Source organism: Protopterus annectens, chromosome 6.part0 (genome assembly GCF_019279795.1).
Source record: "Protopterus annectens isolate FY-2018-M chromosome 6.part0, PAN1.0, whole genome shotgun sequence".
NCBI lineage: Eukaryota > Metazoa > Chordata > Ceratodontiformes > Protopteridae > Protopterus > Protopterus annectens.
The window spans coordinates 834,714,540-834,739,551 of record NC_056737.1 but is presented as its reverse complement, the minus strand read 5'-3'; the positions used below and the strand labels follow the sequence as shown (position 1 = coordinate 834,739,551).

General features: G+C 39.5%; 1 protein-coding gene across 2 annotated transcripts in view; it reads left to right on the top strand.

Annotated features, from left to right (window-relative positions):
• LOC122804570 (cytochrome c oxidase assembly factor 8) overlaps positions 1–19,693 on the top strand; it is a 350,597-nt gene extending 330,904 nt beyond the window's left edge. For both annotated transcript variants that reach the window (XM_044074516.1, XM_044074517.1), the window contains exon 5: positions 19,391–19,693. In XM_044074516.1, the coding sequence (XP_043930451.1) occupies positions 19,391–19,481 (91 nt within the window). In that variant the 3' untranslated portion in view covers positions 19,482–19,693. The remainder of the gene's footprint in view (positions 1–19,390) is intronic.
• The last annotated feature ends 5,319 nt before the right edge of the window (positions 19,694–25,012 follow it).

Genomic DNA, 25,012 nt, shown 5'->3' with positions numbered 1-25,012 from the left:
AACTATCAGTTTATGCCTTTCCTCCTCTGCCTCTGCTTTCCAAAGTACTACTAAAGATCAAACAAGACAAACTAAGGATTATTTTGATTGCACCAGCCTGGCCACACCAACACTGGTGCCCCCTCCTGCGCAGTGTGTCACTGTTGGCCCCATGTCACCTGCCTCAGACTCCTACCCTGCTGTCTCAGCAGGAGAACCAGATTCTGCACCCTCAGCTTCAAACACTGAACATAGCAACCTGGCTAATTACCTAAGCTCTCCTTTACCATCCCTCAGTAAACCAGTGATGTATGTCATTTTAGAGGCAAGCAGGCCTAGTACTCGAAAATGTTATGCTGAAGAAGGGAAAAGATTCTGTGCCTGGAACCATTCTCAAGGGATGAGCACAGCAGTGCCCAATTTACCTCAGATTTTACAGTACTTAACTGAGATGCTTCACAAGGGCCTGTCTTTTTCCTCAATAAAAATTCACGCCTCAGCCATTTCAGCTCAATATAACACAGAACCCTCCCCTCTTCTCTCTTCCACTGCTCAAGCAGTTTGTCAGAGTGGCCAAAAAATTTAAGATCACCCAAGAGAGCTCCAACTCCAGCCTGGGACCTTAACTTTGTATTGGAGAAACTCACCCTTCCTCCTTTCGAGCCAGCTGCTACTGCAGATTTAAAATTCCTTTATTGAAAAACAGCTTCCCTTTTAGCCATCACTTTAGCAAGAAGAGTATCTGAATTACAGGCCCTTATGGCAGTGGAGCCTTTCATCATCTTTCATGCGGACAGGGTGTCCCTCAGGACCAATCCCTCTCTCATGCCAAAGGTGGTATCTAGTGTCGCCTTTAATCAGTCCATTCATTTGCCTACCTTCTTTCCTAATCCACAGAACAAAGGGAAACTGATTCTGCACACCTTAGATGTGCACAGACAACTTAGATTCTACTTGGACAGGTCTAAACCTCAAAGGAAATCCGAACAACTGCTGGTGGCATTTGCAGCAGGGACAGAGGGGAAGGCTATTTCAAAGTGAACTATCTCCAAATAGATAGGCCATTGCATTCACTTCTGCTGTAAGCACAATGGAAAACGTATCCCACAGGGGATCAGGAGCCACTCAACCAGGGCTGCATCTACCTCTACAGCCTTTCTCAGAGGCATACCTACCAGGGACATCCTAGAAAGCTGCTACCTGGAGTTCTGTACATACTTTCACCAAGCATTGCCATTTGCCAATTTTCTCTAAATCCAGAGCTGGCTTTTCCACTGTAGTTTTGCAGGGCCTTATAGCTGGTCCTATCTAAATTCCTACTCCCATCCTTAGCTTTGGGGATCTACCCAAATGTAATGACTGCAACAGTGAAACACGAAGAACATAGTACAGTTGTGTACACTTACCATAAATGTAGATGTTCAAGTGTATTCACTGTTGCAGTCCTGGTTACCCTCCCTCCAGCCCCCTGACTTAGTTTGGCTATATCCCTTCTCTCATTTTCAATGCTTAAAAGCTTTTTGATGTATTTACTTTTTTGTTTGAGATATAACCTTATATATTTATAGATGTAATTGCTTCCCATTAGTGGGGAACCTGACATCTGGGGCAAGAAAAACTGAAGTAATGACATTGGCTGCATGTTTTATACCCCTGACGACCTGACGTCATGGAAGAAGAGACAGCAACCGATGCAGGACCCAATACTTTGTTAATCAGGCTGACTGAGGGCTAACTGCAAGCAGATAACCCAAATGTAATGACTGCAACAGTGCATACACTCAAACATCTACATTTATGGTAAGTGTACACAACTGTACTTTTTTACTAAGATAAAATGTCATTTCTCAGTCCATAAAAACAAAAGTATAAAAAGCGGCTTCCACCAAAATGAGAGGATAAAATTCTTATTTGATAAAACAGTTCATAAAAGCATTCAAAAAAGTCACAGGCCAAAACCAGAAAAATGGATCGATAAGTGCTTTCAGTGCCTTCATCAGATCCTTCGTTTTCCATTCTCTGAGTTACTTGTATTTAAATTGAGAGCAACCAAAAACTTCAATTAGGTGATTAACACGCCCCTTTGCCTTGCATCCCAATAAGGAACCATGCAAACCAATAGCAATGTCCATATCGAACACACCTTCTTTTAAACCAGTCAGAATGCCACTATTATTTCCTATTAAGACTGCTCTCTTTTAATATCTGTTTCATTGGTACAGTATGGTTCTATCCTGGTGGAAAATTAGCTCTTAAGTTCATAATCCACCTCATTTCTTCCTTTTCAGTTCTATTGAAAAGATATCCTTTACGGACTCCATCATTTACTTGGGGAAATCACCATAAAAGTAAACTTATGCCCATTATACTCCCGTAAGTGTCCGTACAAGGCATTAGTGTCTATTTTGCTTTTTATATCCAGCTGGTGTTTCAGAATTCGCTCTTTAAACTTCCTATTCATCTTGCCTACATAGGCTTGGCAGGAATCACAGAGCCACATAAATCACGTTTTTGGTATTACAATTAGCAGAGTCATAATATCTATAGATTGTGTGTACATTAGGATGTTCAAAAATATTTGTGGTGTTGATGAAGTTGCATGCTTTGTAAAAGCCGCATTTTCGTGTATCTGTCACCTTATTCTTTCTTGTGGTGTTTGTATTCAGTTGCCCACTATTGTTACACAGCAGACTTTTCAAATTCTTATTCTTAAACATAAAGTGGGGATAATCCCCTACAATATTCTTAATCTTAGTATCTGCTGTAAGGACAGGCCAGTATTTCCTAATGATGTTGCAAATATCAGAACAATCCATACTGAATGTAAGCATACATCTTAGGGTGGTGGTGGTTTTTCTATTGGTACATTTGTCCATGTGTGTTCTCTTAGAGTACAAGGGCATTCCTTTTTGTTGGCGTAAGATCATGACTTTTTCGGGGTCCATGTTTATTCTTCCTTTGCTATAACCCTCGTTGTAAAATTTTGTTTTAACTTGGTTTGTTCAGACATGAAAGTATTTGTACATAACCTAGACATCCAAATAACTTGATTTTCCACTATATTTTTGTAAATATGTCTTGGGTGCATACTTGAGTAATGCAACATATGGTTCTTCCACATTGGTTTCTGTACAGAGTTGTTTCAATACCCTTACCTTTTTCTAGAGTTAATTTAACATCTAGAAGTTCAGTGTCATGGTCTGATGATTTTACTTCAAATCTCAGAAAACTGGTGGTACTAGTTAGATACTCTGTAAATTCTAGGAGCTGTTCTTCTCCTTCCCATACAATAATGATGTCATCCACAAATCTGTTGTAGAATATGATGCATTCCTTTCAGCAATTACCAATGTCTTCCTGCCATTCTCTCTCCCATTGGGCCAGTGCTAAATTAGTTTAACTATTGGCGCAGGGGGTGCCCATAGCCAGCCCCTACTTCCACCAATGGTAGTCTATACCATGAACAAATATATTATTTTCCAGTATCAATTTCAATAGGTCATAGACCAAACTGATGTTAATTTCAGTCTCTTATCTAAATTGATATGCAAAACCTCGTATGGCCTGTATCCCATACTCATTGGGAATACAGGTGAAAAGACTATTTACATCCATAGTGACCAATCTAATGCCAGCATATGAGTCAAGCTGTTCATTCTTGCATAAAGCCTCTCTAGTAACTGTGCTGTATCCGTCAGCACTGTTCGTGCATATGGTAACAATTTTTTGAGCTCTGCTTCAACAAGTATAGAGAGCAGTTCCATGATCCACCCCCTGCCAGATACTATAGGGCATAGGGGTGGATCATTAGGATTTTTATGGATCTTTGGGAGACCCTTAATTATAGGTACAGTAGGATGTTCCACATTAAAGAACTCTTATAGATCGTTGTCTCTCTCTCTCTAGACATCAGCTTATCATATAAAGAATCTTTCACTTTGTATATCAGTCTTTGCATATGATTCTTATAGGTTCATAGGTTGGTACTGGGCCATCTGCTCGAAGGCATACATTAGCCCAGCCATGTTGTGCGGTATCCACCACCCCTTTAGTAGTTCCCTAGACCCTTGTACCAGCAGCTAGTACCCTTGGCCCCTATCTAGTAGTGCTGTTGGTGTGATCCCCAGTGTGAACTTTCTGTTACCCATCCACTAATCAAGGTTCCTCTTGAAGAGTGATAGTGAGGGGCTCTGTCTTATGTAGATCGGGACCCTGTTCCACAGTAAGGGAAGTCTCTGCGAAGGGAATCTATCCCTCCAGCATGTTCTGTTCATTGTTGTGTGAGGTTTATATCCCTAGAGCGTGTAGCTTGAGTAGATTTGGTTTTGCTAAGATGGAGCATGTTCAACAATTCTGGGTTGGACATGGCTCTGTACGTTAGAGATCGCCTCTGAGAAAGCAGTATGCAACAGAGAACACTCTTAGCTTTTTCAATCGTGCTGCATAGGGCAACTGTTTGAGGCCAGTAATCCTCTTGGTTAGGTACTTCTGTGGTCTCTCCAGCTGCTGGAGATGTCTAGCCAGGTACATTCCAATTAGTGCATTGTACTCAATAATGGGTCTGATGAGAGAAGAGTAGAAGGGCACCATTACATCCTTAGATCTTGATGCAAACCCTTTCGTGATCAGATGGGTCACATAGAAGGATTTTCTAACCACTTTGGCAACATGGTTATCAAAGGAAAGCTGACTATCTACTTGGGTCCCTAGATCCCTTATTTCTTCAGATTTCAGGGGATTACCTCCTATGTTGTAGTTTGCAGGTACTCTGTTTTTTCCAAAGGGGATTACTACGCATATTTTTGCATTTAGCTTGAGATCATGGCTTTGACACCATGCATCAGTCTCATTTAGGCCCTTCTGGAGGATCTCCATGTCGGCCGGAGACTCTGTTATAGCACCCAGTTTGCAGTCTTCCACACACATAGTCAGCCACAGCCCTTCCGTGCTTGCCTGTACTTCTGAGAAGTATATGCCAAACAGGAGGGGCCCCAGGACAGAGCCCAGAGGCACACCCCTCGTTACTGGTCTGGATTCGGACATAGATCCCACTACTCTTACTTTATGGGATCTGTCTGAGAGCCAGTTTGCGATCCATCTTGTGACGTAAGGGTTTATGCCCAGGCTGGTGAGCTTATCAATAATACCTGAATGGGGAATGGTGTCAAATGCTTTAGCAAGGTCAAGGTAAGCCATGTGTACCTCCTTTCCCTTATCTATAGCCTGAGTAACTGTCTCAAAGAAATCCACCAGGTTCAGGAGGCATGATCTGCCCTTGACAAAGCCAAACTGTGTGGGGTCCAGCGACTGGAGGTTCCCAGTCTCTCCATTTATGAGTTCCATAATGATTCGCTCCATAGCCTTACAGATCAGACTGGTCAGGCTTATTGGTCGGTAGTTCCCAGGGTCAGTTGTGGCCCCACCCATGTGTAGCGGGACCACCGTTGCCGTGCGCCATTCTATGGGCACATATCCTGTGGAGAGGCTGAGACTGAACAGGGTATTAAGATGCGGGGTGAATTCCTTTTGGAGCTCACGTTTGACACAGCCTGGGGCACCATCTGGTCCCATGGAGGCAGTGTTTTTAGCTTTAGATAGAGCCTTGTTAACCAACGTATCAGTAATAATTAGACTTGCACAATCCCTTGGAATGGTAATAGGTCCTGTAGGTGGTGTGGGGGGGGGGGGAATTTGCACTGAACCTATCAGCCAGGATGTTGGCAATGTCAGAAGGGTCAGTGTATTTTGTTCCATTTTGTACTAGCTCAAAACAGACCAGAACGTTGCCATTTAGGTTTTTGACGTAGCCATAGATGGCCTTATGGTTATCCTTGGCAACTTTCTTTTCAAAATTAGCTTTAGTTGACTTGATGAGGGCCCTCAATTTCTTACTAATGCTGATCAGGGATGATTTTTCTACTTGAGATTTGGCCTTTTTTGTATAAGTCTCCTCCTTTTATTTATTTATTTATTTATTATTATTATTATTTATTTTTTATGTATTATTTATTTATTCTACAATAGGTGTGGGCATCTTGCAATAAATCTTGCATTCTCCGAGCATAGTGTGTGGAATCCATCACCACCATCGCTCCTCGTCTGCTGGCTTGATCACCATTTCCTTATTCTGTTTCAATTCATTCAGTGCAAGGTATTCATTAGGTGATAAGTTGTGATAGTGTCTCATTTAACCTTCATCTTTGTGATTGGCTACTTCATTCTCACAGTCATATGAACATGCCTACATTTGGGTGACTGAGAGGCATAAATGTACTGGGTTTCTTAAAAGTAGATATTTTTTGTGACTCTGTCCTTGGTCTGATCCATATTGTCATTTCCAAAGATATATTTCAAAGTAATATTTTTAGCAAAATATCTCAAGTCAGATTGAATTGAGGGTGTGAAGACTGGTAGAGAATGGTGAAGGCTGCCAGCCTAGCCGGATAGAATTTTATAGATGATTCTGTCATTTATAAATATAAATGTAAACTACAGGTTTGTTGTCTTAAATGTAAAGAAATGCTGTTACAAAAATGTGGCAACAGTGCTCTCTACTGACCCAGTAAAAGCATATGGTGACCCTTTGAAATAGACAGTGGTGCCAAAAAGTCTAGATGAAGAAATTCTTTCTGTTGTTTTAACCAAGAGTTAAATTGCTAGATTTAAACATGCAAATGTATTGTTGTTGCTTTGTTCCTGACCAGCTGCAAGATAAGAAAAGGGAGATGTTAAGAATGCAAATATAGTTAATGTGTAGCCTGGAAACACCAGGAACGTGTAAAAAGATGATGTAGTGTTTATCAGAACTGCAATAGCAATTTAAACAGTGAGAACCAGAGATTAAGTATTTTTGTCTTGAACATCCAGCTCAGAAATACTGACTGATAGAGGTGCCAATTTCATGTCAGACCCGCTGGCTTGTCTGTGAAAATCCTGTGGGGTGAAGCACATGAAGACCATCCCCTGCCATCCCAGACTAATGGTCTTGTTGAGAGGTTAAACTCTACAATCAAGTCCATGCTACGGGCATTTGCAGAGCAGTTTAAGAGGGAATAGGACAAATATTTGCCCCACCTGTTTGTTTACAGATAGGTTCTCCAGGAATCCACAGGTTTTTCACCCTTTCAGTTGCTGTATGGGCATAGGGTGAGGGGACCTCTAGATTTAATTCAAGATGAGTGGGAAGGTGATTGTGAATCTCACACGGTGTCTGCTGTGGCATACGTCCTAAACCTCAGGACAAGGCTCAGGGAACTCATTGGCTTGGCCAAGGAGAACCTGGCAGAAGCCCCACAACAGAAAAAGGTGTGGTATGACAGGAATGCTCAAGCTAGAGAGTATGCTGTGGGGCAGCATGTAATGGTTCTCATTCCTGCCAGACACAACAAGCTGCAAGCAGCTTGGGAGGGACCCTACAAGGTGGTAAGAAAGGTAAGTGATGTTAACTACATGGTGGAACTACTACGCAGATGACAGGGGCACAAATTATACCATGTTAACATGATGAAACCTTACCATGATAGGGAGGCCCTTGTGCTGAGCATTTGTAGTGGATTGCAAGAGGAGTTTGAGGGAGATCTGGGGACTGATCTCCTCAGTGAGTCTCGGGCTGACATCTCAGTAGAAGGGGTAGCAATGTCCCAGCAGCTATCTCCTACCCTGGTTCAAGAAATCCGAGCAGTGTTGCAGGAATTTGGGGACATGTTCACTGGCAAACCAGGGTGCACCCACCTAGTGCAGCACCAGGTGGATACAGGACCCCGAAGGCCTGTTAGGCAAGACCCCTTATAGGATGCTTGAGAGAGTCAGACAGACCCTGAGGGAGGAGGTACAGAAGATGTTGGAACTAGGGGTGATTCGAGTCCAACAGTCCCTATGCCTCCCCATTGGTGCTGGTGCCAAAGAAGGATGACAGCACCAGGTTCTCTGTGGACTACACGAAACTAAATAGTCACACAGAGTTGGATGCTTACCCCATGCCTAGGACAGATGAGGCCCTAGAGCAGATGGGTGGGGCTAAGTATCTTAAAACCATTGATCTTACCAAGGGTTACTGGCAGGTGCCCTTGGCTCCCAATGCTAGAGAGAAGTCAGCCTTTGTGACTCCTTTTGGCTTGTATGAGTTCACAAAGATACTCTTTGGGATGAATAATGCCCCAGTGACTTTCTAGAGGCTGGTAGATCATATCCTAGCAGGAGCAGGAGGGTTTGCCCTTGCTTACCTAGATGATATTGCCATCTATAGCCATTCCTGGCCAGAGCACCTTCAGCATGTCAAGGAGGTGCTGGGCAGACTACAGAGGGCAGGGTTGTCCATTAAATCAAGCAAATGTCATGTGGGTATGGTGGAGGTCTCCTACCTAGGACATAAAGTGGGGAGTGGTACAATAAGGCCAGAACCTGCCAAAGTGGAAGTCATTCAGGCATGGCTTGCACCTGTTGCTAAAAGCAGGTGAGGGCATTTTTAGGGACAGCAGGGTACTACATAAAGTTCATCCCCAGTTATAGTACCATAGCTGCTTCCCTCACAGACCTGACAAGGAAGAACAGGCCAGATAAGGTAGTGTGACCCCCCCCCCCAGGATGTGAGCAGGCATTCCAGAAGCTTAAAGAAACTTTGGGAGGACTCCCTGTGTTGGCCAGTCCAGATTACAGCAAAGAATTTGTTGTGCAGGTGGATGCTTCAAACCATGGGGTGGGGGCTGTACTTGGCCAGATTTCTTCAGAGGGGGGAGAGCACCCAGTGGTTTATCTCAGTCATAGGCTCCAACCTAGGGAGGAATGCTATGCAGTTGTAGAAAATAAATGTCTAGCCATAGTGTGGGCATTGCAGAAACTTCAGCCTTATCTGTATGGAAGGAAAGTCACTGTTGTGACTGATCACAACCCCCTAATATAGTTAAACAGAGCCAGCCAGCAAAATGCAAAGTTGCTAAGGTGGAGCCTAGGGTTGCAAGCACATGATATGACAGTGCTGCACTGCTTTGGTAGTAGGAATGCCAGTGCAGATGGGATCTCAAGACAGGGAATGGGGTGAGGTACACTCAGATAGACCTAACCTTTTCAAGCGGCATTTCTCAGTGGTCACTTGAAAAACTCACTTGAGTTCTCCAAGGGGGAGAAATGTGAAGACTGGTAGTTTTTGGTTGCTCTCAATTTAAATATAAGTAACTCAGAGAATGGAAAATGAAGGATCTGATGAGGGTTATACACTGAAAGTGCTTATCCATCCATTTTTTCTTGTTTTGGCCTGTGACTTTTTTGAATGCTTTTACGGACTATGTTTTATTAAAGAAGAATTTTATCCTCTCGTTTTGGTGGAAGCCACTTTTTATACTTTTGTCTTTGCTTGTTGAGTCAGGCTTTCTTTAAAGGTGCTTTTTTCTTTGTTTTTGATTTCTCAGTCCATGGTAGTCCACACGTAGTTATTTCTGACAACGGTACCCAGTTTACCAATCAATTGTTTCAGAGAATTGCAAAAGATTGGGACTTTATCCATGTTACTAGTAGTCCTGAATACCCAGAGTCAAATGGCCTTGCTGAATGTGCAGTACAGAGTGCAAAGCAATTAATTGACAGGTCAAATCATGACAATACTGATATCTTCTTGAATTTGCTTAATCTCAGAAATGTACCCTGTGACAACCTACTTGGCTCTCCTGCTCAGAGACTTCTATCTAGGCAAACCAGAACAACCTTGCCTTAACAGTTCTAGTTTGTTGGTGCCTAATGCTAAAAACAACAGAGTAATCAAAGCCTAACTTTTTAAAAAGCATTCTTCTCAGAAATACAGCTTTGATAAAACAGCAGATTTCTTCATCCTTTAAAAGGAGAGATGGTGAGGATGCAAACTGCGAAAGGCTTTGATCCAATCGGTCAAGTGAGAGGTATATGTGCCAAGCCGAGGTCCTACTTAGTGGATTCTGAAGGTTTAGAATACAGGAGAAATCACAGGCATATTCTTCCTCTATCAGAAATGATATTGTGATACAGACTCTAGATATCAGAGCAACACTGACAATGTTCATACCGAAGAACATGCCTCAGTATCCATTTCCATTCCTGATGATGTCCCAGAAGTCCTCAAAGTTGAACATTCCTTGAAAGCAGTCTCCGTTGCTAGATCCAATTCTGACTTTTATGTTACACGATCTGGTTGTATTTCTAGACCTAGTGTAAAATACACAGCAATCTGGAAATAATTGTTTTATATATGTCGGATTTTGTATGATTGCATGTCAAAGAATTAGTTCTTTATAATTGCATGTCATTGAATACTGTGATTTAATGTATGAGCTGTTTCTCAGATAGGGAGGATGTAGAATGTAGAACAGAGCATGTGTATGTATCTTTAAGAAGCATTTCCAGATGTAGGTACATGCATATAAATAGTGAGCATGTGCAGGCAGCAGTGCCATTTTGAGAGAACAGCCAGAGCGTTAACGTGTATGATTGTGGTAGTCAGTCTGTTTCAACAAACTTGAACCAAAAAACTGTTGAAAACACACAAACACAGTGAGAGTGAGACGGAGCAGTACGAAAAAATAAATGCAACTATTTTATTAGCGCTTTCGGAGTGGACAATACCTCTCCTTCAGATAAAATCCAAGGGCAATGAAGAACCTTTTTATACAAAATGTAAAACCAATCATTCAATTAACATGGGCATGGCACTGAAATATTCTTAAAAGATCCTTAAAAGGAAAACGTAAGCACACATTTCTAAATGTACATAAACAAAACATAACATATCAAATCAACCGCTGATTTAAATTCTTATAAAGTACAATAATTTAAAACAATTAAATGAAAAATACATTTCTTTAAATGTATTGTAACAATGTGTTGATGCTATAAAATTATAAACTTAGAATATCTGGTATAAATGTCAGTGATCGTAATAAAAACTGAAATACTACTTGCTAAACTGGATAGTTGAAAAACTTTTTAAAACATTAAAGATCTATCAAGAAATAACTAGTTGATATTTAAATTGGGTACTAGTTGCTGTCCTTCAGATGGTATGCTAAAAGTGTATAAAACAGTAGTTTATTACAAGAGAACACATTTCTATGTAAATTGATGGCTTGGAGCTTAAAATACAAATCTACAAACCTACTAACAGAACAACTACCTCCTTAAGGCAAGATATTTAAGAATACATTTGACAGAGACATGTTCATTAAGCCCTGGAGGTAGATAAGCTGCTGTTCTAATTTGCCAAAAGAGCTCTTCCATTTCTAATTTTAGTTGCCAGGGTCCACCTCTCTGGTCAATTTTAATATGTTTTAATATGGCAAATTTGAACTTGTTCCGTGAACTCAATAATAAGCCTTCCAAGAGCATTAGTGGTGTCATTCTTGCTAATGGCATACTGGTGCTCATAGATGCGCTGCTTGATCTTTCTTTCAGTTTTCCCTATGTAAAAAGCAGCGCATCCTTGGCAGCAGGCTGAATAAACAACTCCTTTAGTCTCACAATTGTACTTGCCATAGATTTATATACTTTACCTCTAATGTTGACCTGAAGCTCAGTACTTAAATGCCTACGCTGCTGGCATGACCCACATCTAAACATGCCTCTCTTCCTGCCATGTGTAACCTTATTCGTACTTTCAAGAAGTGCTTTGAGGTTAGCACCTTTTCTGTAAGTTATTTTAGGTTTGTCCCCAAACATTTTCAATAGCCCACTATCTTCAATTATTAGGGCCCAGTTTTTATTTAAGATATCCCTTATAAGAAGGTGGTCCAGACTGTATGTACACAAGAAGCTAATGTGGAAACCTTGTACATCACTCTTTATCTTACTATGATGTTGATTATCTACGTCCTCACTAATATGATGCATGTTACTAAACAAGAGTGGTTTAAAGTGACCTATTTGGCACTTGTAGGTGACTTCAGCAGTAATTCTAGCCACCATAGATGGAGGATAGCCTCTATTTATGAACATTGATCCCAACCCTTCACATTCCTCAACAAAGTCAGTCTCATCTGAGACCATCCTAGCCGCCCGTACTGCCCCTTAACTACAGTTCTTTTTTGATGGTAGGGATGACCGCTAGTAAAGTGCAGGAAGGAATTAGAATAAGTGCGTTTTCTATATATGGTGCTTTTATATCTAGAATTTGCTACATCTTTGAACAAATTAATGTCCAAAAAATTGATGTTAGTCTCATGTAGGTTGTAGGTGAATTCAAAGAAATCATTCATAAGATAAATACTAGTAATAAAATTCGGAACTAAAGCACTGGGACCTTCCCAGACCAAGAACATATCATCTTGGTAATGAGTGTACCAAGTGACATTGTTCTGAAACAAATTGTTTTTAAATAGCAAGGTCTTCTCCCAGTGTGCCATTATGCAATTAGCAAAGGTCCCGCCATAGGGTGACCCCATGGCCACCCCAGTTTTCTGGAGTTGTATTTGCCCATCGAAAAACATGTAGTTGTTGGTTAGGACAATCTCCAGGAGAGTTTCAACTAAATAGATGGTATTGTCATTTACTTGTCCTAATGACATAAATTCTCTGATCCATTCAAGACCCACACTTTGAGGTATGACAATGTTTGTATTTTAAGCTCCAAGCCATCAATATACATAGAAATGTGTTCTCTTGTAATAAACTACTGTTTTTATATACTTTTAGCATACCATCTGAAGGACAGTAACTAGTACCCAATTTAAATATCAACTAGTTATTTCTTGATATATTTTTAATGCTTTAAAAAGTTTTTCAACTATCCAGTTTAGCAAGTACTATTTCAGTTTTTATTATGATCACTGACATTTATACCAGATATTCTAAGTTTATAATTTTATAGCATCAACACATTGTTACAATACATTTAAAGAAATGTATTTTTCATTTAATTGTTTTAAATTATTGTACTTTATAAGAATTTAAATCAGCGGTTGATTTGATATGTTATGTTTTGTTTATGTACATTTAGAAATGTGTGCTTAGTTTTCCTTTTAAGGATCTTTTAAGAATATTTCAGTGCCATTCCCATGTTAATTGAATGATTGGTTTTACATTTTGTATAAAAAGGTTCTTAATTGCCCTTGGATTTTATCTGAAGAAGGAGAGGTATTGTCTGCTCCAAAAGCGCTAATAAAATAGTCAGTTGGATTTATTTTTTCGTACTGCTCCGTCTCACTCTCGCTGTGTTTGTGTGTAGTCAGTCTGTTTATAAGTTTATTTAAGTTTAAGTTGCAAAGCCTCGTTTCTGATGTTTGTGCAATAAAGCTGCTTGAACTGAACCCACAACTGTTTGTTTTATCCTGACCAGATGAGCAACAGGACAGTTTAGCTAAATTGGCTGTTGATTGTAATGTTCATTTTGAAGTGACTGTCATTGAGATTTTCACTACAGCTACAAGAGTATCAGTTTTACATATACTAAGCACTGTAGCTGGTGACTGCATTCTAGGAGGAGATGCAGACTCCTGTGGTACATCTGTTCTGCACAACATCTTTGTCCAAGTTCTTCCTAATGTCAACTTATCTGCCCCCTACCAAGCAAGCTGTTTATAAACTGCTTTAGAGCCAGTCTCTGCTGAGGCTCACTTTAGGAACCCCATTCAATAAGATATTTTGACGTGTACAAATACTTCTCAAATCTATAGACCTTTGAGAGGGGTGTCTAACTATTGTTACCTCTTAATAACCCTCCCACACCCCATGTTAGTTTCAGAACTCTATAGTCTTGTACTTAGTTAGAAAATGGGGAATTTAGCTTTGACAGTTTACAGTAGATCATTTTCCTTTTAAATTTTTATTTTTCAGTGTGTTGACATTTACCCAGTCCATAAATGTAGGAACCATTTTTGTTTATTTAACTGGATGTGGAGCTGTATTAGAGGTGATCCCAGTGGTAAAGCCTACTTAATGAGACCATTCCAAAGGGAACTATAGCAATGCTCAATAAAGAGTCATACAGAACACTTGCTGGTAAGACCAGTTCAAAAGTTGATGTGTTTTAAGGTGTGCATTCTGTGAGTGTATATTGTATGTAACGTGGCATGGTATGAGGTGAAGTTTTGTAGTCTTTCCTAAATGTGGAGTGAGTGATGTGAATTTAGGCAGAGCTACACTGACTGGTTAAAAAATAGTTAAGAGAAATGAGGGAAGTACTATGAAGTGTGAACAAAATATTTTCTTTTATATTTGATTAGTGGGGTAGTACACTGATTAGAAATGACAGTTTTGTGCAGGTACTGCCCTGGTGAAATATTCCACAGTGAACAAATAGTAAATAGTATAACATTGATAAATTGCTATTGAATAGTAATGCAAGGAAGTTAAGTTATACAAATAGAAATCAGTAATTAGTAGCAAACAGTTATGAAAAGTAATATAAATATTTCCATATCAAGATTGTCATCACATTGGAAATACTGCATGCTAAGTAGAACCAAAGGATGGAAAGGGTGAGACGATAGAGGATGAGATGATGTAGCCTGCAAAGAGGCAACTACATTCAAACCTGTTGTGGAAAAAAAATTAAGTTGTTCTCTGAAAGTGTGGAAAGCAGATTGTAGTTTGTTTAAGTGGGAGGGGTTCCAGTAGTTTTGGTGCAAGTCTGGAGAAGGAATGATTGTTGCAGTGTAGTCAGGTTTAAGGGGTCAGAGTTGTGTGTTTAGGAGGTGTGTGTTTCCTAAATGTGGAGTGAGTGATGTCAGTCACAGTGGGAGCTGGCCTGATAAGACAAAACTAGGTCTGTCAGACAGACAGTAAAAGTTGTCCAAATGTCTAACTGGATTAATTTCAAAACCAACATTTTTATCCAACTTAAATCCTTCCTACACATCTACTGCTTATAATAAAATCCATGGCCACCCCCTCCGCCAACAGTGAACTTGATTATTTAGCCTTATCCAGTTATGTTTACTACCAGATTGCCAAAAATCTGAATTCGACAATTTTAGCAACCAGCTGTGATGTATCCCATGTTGAACACCCTGCTCCCATTGAGGGTGGGGTGAATGCAAGTATAACACACAGTGGTGTTTGTGCTTGGTGCTGTCTGTGTAGAGCTGAGAAAATAATAGCAGCAGACTCAGGGCCTTCAGTTTTTCATTAGTAGCAGTGGTGACCTCATTGTTGGAATAGTAGTTTTGGAGACGTGGAGAGCTTTGTTGTGCAAGTTAAATGAATGAACTATAAAAAAAATACATGCAGTGTAACCACATAGACTACAGATGAACTGTTTATAGGACCAGAATGTTTACAGATTGTATAAACTTAAGAACTTATTTATGCAACAGCATTGAAACACACAAAAACTTTAAATTATTTTAAAACCATGACATCATAGCACATTGAGTGTCCTGACTGGATGACTAAAATATACAAAAAGAAAAAGGGCAAAGAATATAGTCACTCTCATATTTCCCTGTTTTCTGAATCAGAACATAGTAGATATGCGAGATGCAATTACACGTTTCAAAACCTGTAGCAGGTAAACTGAAATTATTGGATTTAATCTGTAATTTGTGTTTCTATTGTGTGAAAAAATGTGTGAACTTGTGAACATTTTTATGCAGTACTAATGAAAATAAAAAAGTAAAACGGTAATTTTTATTCCCTGTAATTATATCTGTAACTGTTCCTAGGCTAGAAATCTATTAAAGTGCAATTAAAAGATTCTTTTAAGGAGGTGGTTAAACAAGAGTAGCTAAATGTGAAGCTCTGGTCAGTTTGCAATCCTGGTCTGTGCGAAAAGATGTAAATGGCATATGAGCACAGAGTAAAAATTAAAAAGGAGGAAATATCCTACAGCTTGTGCAAATGTTCTAGTTGTTTCTGCACATTGTATCTGTTTGTAATATGTGCTGAAAATTCAGCAAGTTCTTAGATTACTTGACTTCCTAACAAGAGTGCAGCAGTATCTGGGAGGTCACTGTCCAGTAATCTGGAATTATGATTGCTTACTCTGTTGGGCCAGGACAGAAGGCTGTATTGATGAATGTTCTTCATTTTCCCCTGGACGTTAGTCCATGATCGTGACTGCAAGAGTTTATTCAAAGTGCAGTTAGTGTACACAAGTGAGCATCATAAGAAACAGTAAACCAGAGATGTGATGAGAAGGGGTCTGGGGAAAATAGGCCAAATACCACTCAGTGGGTTTTTGTGTATAAATGATCTAGACCCATATCCAGGGCGCCAGTGCATATTTCCTGCAAGCTCTTTTGGTCAGGTTGTACTTGGTGAGTTGTTTAGTGTTTCACAGTTTATTTGCCTTTGTATATTATAATCTATTTTAATACTTCAAGCTGTTATATTGGCACATTAAATCCTAGATTTTTTTTATCAACAAAAATTGAGATGTCACCAGCATTCCTATAAAAGCTTTTGTTAACCTTTCACACATTCCATTGTTTACTAACAATGTACTTTAACCCTTTACTATCTTGCATATAGAACAATCTCTTCATTTTTTATTCTGCTCTGTTTAGAGATAATAGAGGCATGTAGTCCATATCTGAATTTTAATTTTGAAGTTTGTGACATGGCTTCAGTGATCAATTATGCTATTTTTTTTTATACTAAAAAACTCAGTTTCATGACATTTTACCACTGTTCATAAGTTGTAAGGGGGGGTGGGGGAGTAGGATTTTACACATTGCAGAAGAGACGCTAGTCTGTATACAAATAAGATTCAGTGCTTTTTCCCCTGAAGTAACTGAAACCATTAACGTGTAGTTGTTTTGAGAACCAGATCCTTACAGTATTAAGTATATATATATATTTTTTTATTTTTTAAATGTTAAATTTTGTTCATCACAAATGGAGTATAATTAGAGTAATCAAATTACTTCTATTGTTTTGCATTTTAATGATCCATTAAGGATATTTACTGTGTTATGATGATGTGATTGTAAAATTATTTAAAGGTTGTGTGTTTTAAAGATCGTGTGAAACTATTTGTTTTATATACCTGCAGTCTTTGTTTCTTCTGAGATGACAGGATGGCTTCCTGCACTGCAAGTCCAATTTTCCGGATATTCTGGTTCAGTTTGCTGTTATTTCCTGCCGACATACTTTGTTCCAGGGCATTACTTCTGTCTTTGCATCATTGTACTTCTCACTTTGGTGCAAAGTTGGATCTTTCCTGCACTTCCTGGGTCACTTTTTTTGTAAGTGAATATGTTAATGCTGCACACGGGCTGAATGCAGTATGTCCGTTATTAATGGAATAGGTTTTGCATTAGCATGTATTTTCAGGCAAAATGAACTATAAACTTTGAAACTCTAATATCTACCTTTAAATTTTCTAATAAATCACTGAGGACTACAGATAAAGTTTTACGGGGGATGGACAGGGTAAAAATAGGCAAAATCAGGAAAGTTCTGCAAAAAAATCATGGACAGATGAAAGGTAAGACTCGTTGATATTATGGAAAATCGGAGACGAGTTATGAACTTTGTGCTGCATGATACACTTTTGTGAAAATGAAACAGAAGCAGCTTTCGTATAAAAGGATGCAGAATGCATGGAGGTTTGAAGACCAGATTAACCAGTGATATGTAACTAACCTTAAAAATGAAAATTAGACAAAATAAAAAAAAAGTAAAACTGCCCCAGTCTGAAAATAGTCTGTCTGCGTGCCTTTCTCCCACTTGCTAGCTAGGTAAATGGGCTCTGCTGACCTCAGCATGATGTCAGCACATCAGCAAGAAGCAGAGATTTCTATAGCAATAACCCACGCCTGGGTGTGGGTAATGCTGGATTTTCCCACGGTTGGCATGGTTTGGTCACGAGGGCGAAGCCCAAGTGGCCAAACAAAGCCAACCGTGGGTAAATCCAGCATTACCCACACCCAGAAGTGGGTTATTGCTATTATACAATGACATTATTTAAGAAAAAAAATAATTACTTTTCTTTAATAATGGAATTGTATAATGCCTCCTTGCTGCCCTTTCGCAGCTGTCTGGTATTCTGGGGCAGTTCTGATGTACTGCACATGCGTATGCCTACGCAGTACATCAGAGCTGTGGGCAAAAGCAACGGAGAAAGCAAGATCTCTCTTGCTTTTTACAAACTGTTTTGCTTTGTTAAATGGGTTTAACATAGCAAGACAGCTTTAAAATAAGCAACGGAGATCTCCGCTGCTTAATTTAAAGCTATCCCGCTATGTTAAACCCATTTAACATAGCGAGACAGGTTTAAAAAAAAAAACAACGGAGAAAGCAAGATCTCCGTTGCTTTTTACACACTGTCTCGCTATGTTAAAGGAGTTTAACATAGCGAAACAGCTTTAAAAAAAAAGCAACGGAGATCTCCGTTGCTTTTTTTAAACCTGTCTCGCTGTGTTAAACTCCTTTAACATAGCGAGACAGTGCTTTAAAAAAGACTTATACTAATGGAAAAAGTCCGGGCGACCGGACCTTTTTCCATTAGTATAAGTCTATTTACAACGTGCACGCTGACCAATCAGCGTGCACGTTTTGGAATATTAATGGGGGTCATGGTATAATGAAGAGTAATCATTTAGGGTGGAGCATGTTTTGGCTATAGAGGGCATTTTTTGGAAGAGAGTTTCCTTTAAAAGAAAAATGAGAATGCAGATTTAAATGACACAGTCAAGGTAAACCACTCAAGAGGAAATGCATTTTGAGAAGATAGGCTATTATTTTGTCAGTTTTCACATGATCTTTAAGGCTGTTGCCTGAAGTTTATAGACTGAAAATTTTCTTAACCCACTTTACTAAAAGGTTATCTATAGTCCATGTGTCACTGTGTTTTATTTATTTATTTACTTGGTTATTTTGGTAGTGCTTTCGTAGCAGCAGTTATTTAGTTGGTTCAAGTTATTTGAATGAGTCATTTGTGGATGAATTTATTTTTGTATGTACATGCATGATAAATACCGTTGTGTCAGTGTGTGACTTTGTGATCTTGGATTTAAAAGAAGTGGATTAGAAAGATCCATTTCCTGTTAATCATTCTGAAGGTAGACTGAGTATTCTTATATCAGAATTAATTTCTCATCTTATCCTTTTATGGTCATTGCTTCATGTAGCAATCTCATTAGCTACTTCTAACAAACAGTGGAAATCGAATGGTTTCACATTCCACTGAAAACATCAGAAATGTATTTTGGAAGTAAACTATTTTGGTTTCAATTTTTTATACCAATTAGACTCATCAGATTTGTCATTTGTTGTCAAGGTCACTCGATGCATCATCAGATTTTGAAGTCTTTATTTGAAAGCAAAGAAAACAGCCTACCTATATTGGCATATTATGACAGATTTATCATTAGCTGAGTGGCAGCATTAGTTGTAATACAGAACGTCAACGCCCTGATGTCACACTTACATTATTATTTAAGCATATGCATGAAAAATCATTTATTTTGAATAGAACTACTTGCATTTTTACTGTTTGTTTTCTTTCATTTAGGGAGTGGTACAAAAGGAACTTTATCATCACCTACCTTATGGGGAAAGTAGCATTTCACAGAGCGTGGAGAAAGTTGTGTAGAAAGAACTGAAGGTTTTCTTCACAATGTGAATGGGAAGATATTTAATGAAATTTTCAGTGCTGTAAACTGAATTTGAAATGTGCAAAAAGGTTTTTTACATGCTTTAAAAGGACTTAAGGTTTTAAACTTTCATCACAAAAATGCAGCTGGCTTAAACAGTAATGCTGGAACTTGAAAAGAAAATAGAAAACTACTAGTCATTAAAAAATGTGTAAAGAGGATGTTGCATATTGAGTCTGTCCAGCTTCTTGAATTGTCCTAAATGTGCTAAATGTTTAATTAGGATTTTCCATTGAATTCACAGCATGCTTTTTATTACATTCAATTAGATATTGTGGAGCATTTACTTAGTTGTAAATGCACATGAGAAAACAGATATAACCTCAAAATCTTGCTGAAAAGAAAAAAAAATTAAGCTGATTGCAACATGGGCGTGGATTCACATAAGTGCAGAGCCTGCATGTGCAGTAATAACACTGAGGAGGCTTGCTTCACAAAGCATCCAAAAGCTAATTAGGGGTGTAACAGCATTGGATGGCAGTAGTATACTCAGAAAAAGGCCACTCTAAACTGACAGACAAAAGCAAGACACTGCAGCACATAGGCGTTGTGCATGACATCATAACACTAACCTTTCTTACCTGAAACACTCGCGTGACAACATCCAGCAACAGGTAGGGCAGCATAGCACAACACATTGCCCAACAGGAACAGCAAAGTGGGTATGCATACCAAGCAGCAGCCAACTTGTTCACCATATAAACTGGGAGGAAGAGCATACAAAGAAATGTAGGGAAAGAAGAGTACAGCAAGCAGAGACAAAAACACTAGGATGAGCAATATGGAATAGATGGTGGTGGGTGGAGATACAGCAGTGATTTTGCTGCTCCATGCAGCCTAGTTTGGGGAAGTTGTGCATATATATATATATTTTATATATATATATATATATTTTATATATATATATATATATATATATATATATATATATATATATATATATATATACACACACACTCACACTCACACTCATATATGTATGTGTGTATGTAGGTATGTATGTGTGTGTGTGTGTGTGTGTGTGTGTGCATATATATATATATATATATATATATATATATACACACACACACACAAATATGCATATATATATATATATGTGTGTGTGTGTGTATATGTGTGTATATATATATATATATATATATATATATATATATATATGTATACACACACACACACATATACATATATGTGTGTGTATATATGCACACACAGACGTGCAATTTTCTTACTTGGTTGCTGTTGTAGATTCCATTTTCAGTACAAGACAAGAGTAGATGGGAGAGAGGTAATAAGGGATGGTTTTGGTGGGATAGAGGGAAAGGAAGTAGTGGGTGTGGACAGGCAAACATGGAACACAGGCACAGATGGGATGGTATACATACAAAAGCTGGAGTGGACAGTGGATGAGTATATCCAGACAGGAGTTAAACATCTGGTGATAGAGAAGGCCAAACAACAAAAAAGGTATGTGCAATGACACAGATGGGAAAGGTAACCCCATAGGTTCATAGGTTAGTACTAAGCTAACTGCTCTTGCGAGCCATTTTAAGCCTAGCCAATTATCCCTTGTGAGACTCCAACCCTGCACCTTGTGTTTATAAGGCAAACGTCTTAACCATTAGGCCACCTTCCCAACATGAAGGGGAGAAGATGAACTACTGGCATGGTTGGCTGCCAGGATGACCAAGAAGGCAACATACTCAATTTATGTGACTGGAAAGCTCAAGTCATGGGCCAGTTGTTCCTTTGGAGGCCTGCTGGTCAAGAAATTCTCAGTCATTTCTGAATGTGCTTCATGTTGATGCAAGTGTCCAGCTGCTGGCACACCCCAACAGCCTTTGCACCTGGTGGCATGCCCCTGTCTGCTTTCAGTAGAGGAGCCTTCAGCCCCATAAAAGGCAAAGTGGCTATCAAAGAATCAGCAGCAGTTGAAGCAGCTGGAGGAGACTGATGTGACTACAGCCACACCACCTTTTCTGCCTCAACTAGACCTGTATGTGAAAAAGAAAATGCTAAAATGAAAAGGCATGCATATTGCACAAATATCATTGCAGTTGAAGGCTGTATAGCATATAGTCTTTCTCCTGCCCTAAGAGGTGCTCCTACTTTCTGCAGTAGCCAGTCATAGTTATCCAGTTCTCCTTAACAGCTGTAAATCTAATGAAGTACCATTAACCATGAGTAGACAGCACATAGCCTGGGAGATAAATGTCTAAAAAATAAATACTTGTAGCCAAAGATGCTGTGTATTTCCTGAACCTCTGCCATGAGTACAGCAGATATATACCAAGGGCATCCATGGATGTGAAAATCTAAGTTATTATGAAAGACTAAAATATCTGAACTTGTATACTGTCTCTTACAGATATCTAAGAGGAGATCTTATTCAGACATATAGGGCATTTAGTGACAACTACCTCTGGGAATGTTTGGGGTTATCAAAATGTACTAGAAAATCATCAGACAATCTGTGTAGAAGATTCTATAGGAATGAGAAGTGTACTAATTGGTTCTCTTGAGACAGTAGCTGATGCATGGAATAGACTACCAAATTACATTAAAGCAAGCACTAGTTTAGATATTTTTAAGAACAGCCTGGACACTTATTATGGAAACAAGTGTTTTGGTATATTGGCAAGCTAGAAGGACATTTATGCTCGTGCTTGAAATATTTGTATGTATGCAGCGATGAAAGTCGGAGTGGCACAGTCTCCGGGAATCATATTGATACCTGCATTGTTTCCGTGCACGTATGATGCCCATGGTATCAGACAGCAGTTCAAATCAGGCATCGGTTATTTTACAGGGGGTGGGGGTATCAAACTGCCCCTTTAGATGCACCTTAAAATTCATGTGCTAAAAAATCCTGCACTCCCTAGCACACCATGCAGATGCCTTGTGGTTCACACTAGACAGAACTGTGGTAGACCTATGCATGCATGTTTCAGTCATGTGTTATACAATGAAGACTACACCATAGCATGGAATTACATGTGTTCACAGACATTGGCACTAACTGGCCTTGTTAGATTTACTGCAGCACTAAGTAGAACTTGTTATCATGTTAAGTGTTGTTGCAATCTTGCACAGGGCCACTTTCATACATACACGTGAAATTGATGTAAAACGTCCTGTGACTATTAAGCGTTAGAGAGCAAAGAAAGAAAAGAAGGAAGATCATCTGGTCTGGTAATGAAGGGGGATGGTCAGTGTGTAGTTGTGTAACCAAGATGTATGCAAGAGTGAGACACACATGGTATTCAACACCAGATATTACCCAGTGGTGGTGAGACAGTTCACATGTGAAATCAGGTAGATATACAGGCATCCAGGCACCTGCACATATTACTTGCAAGACTGCCATGCAGTCACACAGCACAACTTGTGTGTGGGATGCCATGGCTACAAGTTATTGCATGGGACACCTTGGCATATAAATGTATGAAATTGCCATGACTCTACATACCTGCAGTTTATAGTGCCATATACTGGGGAGGGGGGCAAACTGGTAACTGTAACTTTTATCTATGTGGATACTGTGGTGGAAGGCCAAGAACAATACCAAATATGTAGTGTTGCCAAGTACATGTACTGACTAACTGATATGTTGTCTGTAGATATACAAGTATGAGCATGTCCTGGCAGGGAAGGCAGCATCTGGAGAAATTCACCTGGAACCTACCTGTAGGTGTGCAGGTAGGTGATCCAGGCACAAACATCCGCTACACACAGCACTATGGATCTGGCAAGTGTGTTGCTTGGCAGGTATGAGTACATGCACCAGCTGCACAGTGGCATTGAGTATTGGCACAGTGAGGTCATACTGCTACTGTGGTCTGTGGTGGTAAATCTTACCTGTGTAGGTGCATCCATACAACACATTATGACTGACATCCAGCCTCCACTGGCCATGGGGAGAGTCTGAGCATGATGTGGACTTGCACAGGATGTCCCATGTCAGAATCCTAAGACTGTTGCAGGCACCAGTGGTGTCGCATGCTAGCACACAGCCTGGTAACCATGGTTGTGGATGTAGATGTGCATTGGGATCTATCCATTAGATGCCACCTCAAGGTAACACAGCAAGGTTGTGTAGTTCAAGCCTGTCCCTGCGCCATTATGAATCTAGGCCTCATGCAGCTAGCTGGCACACTGCACGACAATGGTCCCATAGTGGCGCCCCAGCTCCATCACTACAGGATGTGAACCCTGGGATGTACTTCAAAATGTAGAAGTATAAAAATCTCAAATGGCAAAATATCGATCCAGAAGGATTTAAACTCAAATAATGAAAAAAAAAGTGCAAAATAATTATTTTTTGCAGAGACAAGCTCCCTGCATCCCCTCCCCAACTCCAAGATCCCACAAAAGCAGGGAAAAGACAAATTCCCACTCCCTGGTATTCTGCAACCTCCCATAAAGTAGTACTGGCAGAAGCAATCAAATGAGTATTCAGTCACTTTTGACGAAAGTAAAAATGTCCACTATTACAAATATCCAGTTATATGGAGTGTTTTGGGTCCCTGACACCTACCTAGTAGTCAGAGTACTGCATTCACATCCTTTGACCCTATCCCACTTTGTAGTGTTGCATTCAACTGTCCCTGTTTCCCCCCTATCCGTGCAAGTGCCAATGACCGAGTTGTGTCTACCCAATATTCTCCGCAAGTTTTGTTGATGTTTGATGCACAGTGTGGCCAGACTGTACTGCCCTGTTTAGTTTGAGTATTACAGCATGCATGATATTGTTTATTGCTGTCTGTCATAATCTACAGTTGTGGGTCAGATGCCTCAATTTTGCTGCAGTGTACTGTACCCCATTGCTGCCTCAATTGTGGCACTACTACTCCATTATCATCCCCCTATAACGTCCTTCCTGCCCTGATGCATCAATTACAACTTTTCATGGCATGTTCTTTTCTGCCACACCACCTGTTTTTTACCAGACCATGTTGTGTGGTATGGCACACACTACAAATATTTTGCTGCTTATCTCCAGATTGTATCATAGAGTCCAACTGAATGTGTCTAAACAGAGAACTCAACCTTTCAGAAGTTCAAAGATTTCCCACAGTGTTTCTTGTTTCAACATGGTAACTGTTGTATGACACTTTTGCCATTGTTTGTGGGTTGTGAAATGGGTACATCATTGTGGATTTTCAGAATTTATTTGAAGATTTAAAGCTTGACAATAAGCACATACAGTAGAAAAAAGACTAGAATAAGATGCATTGTGTCACCTTGTAAACTTAATAAGCTTGAAGACTATCCGAAGTTTTAAGAAACTGAAAACTGGTATAAATTCCATTGCTATACTCACAGTAGATTCTTCCAAACAGATGAAATTTTAAGGACCTCTGAAAAGTAGATTCTATCTCAGATGTCTGAACCCTGATCAGTGGCCTGTCTTCAGAAGACAGGAGCAAAATATGAAAAAGACTGTCCCTGATATATCCATAAGTGACTGTGGAATGTCT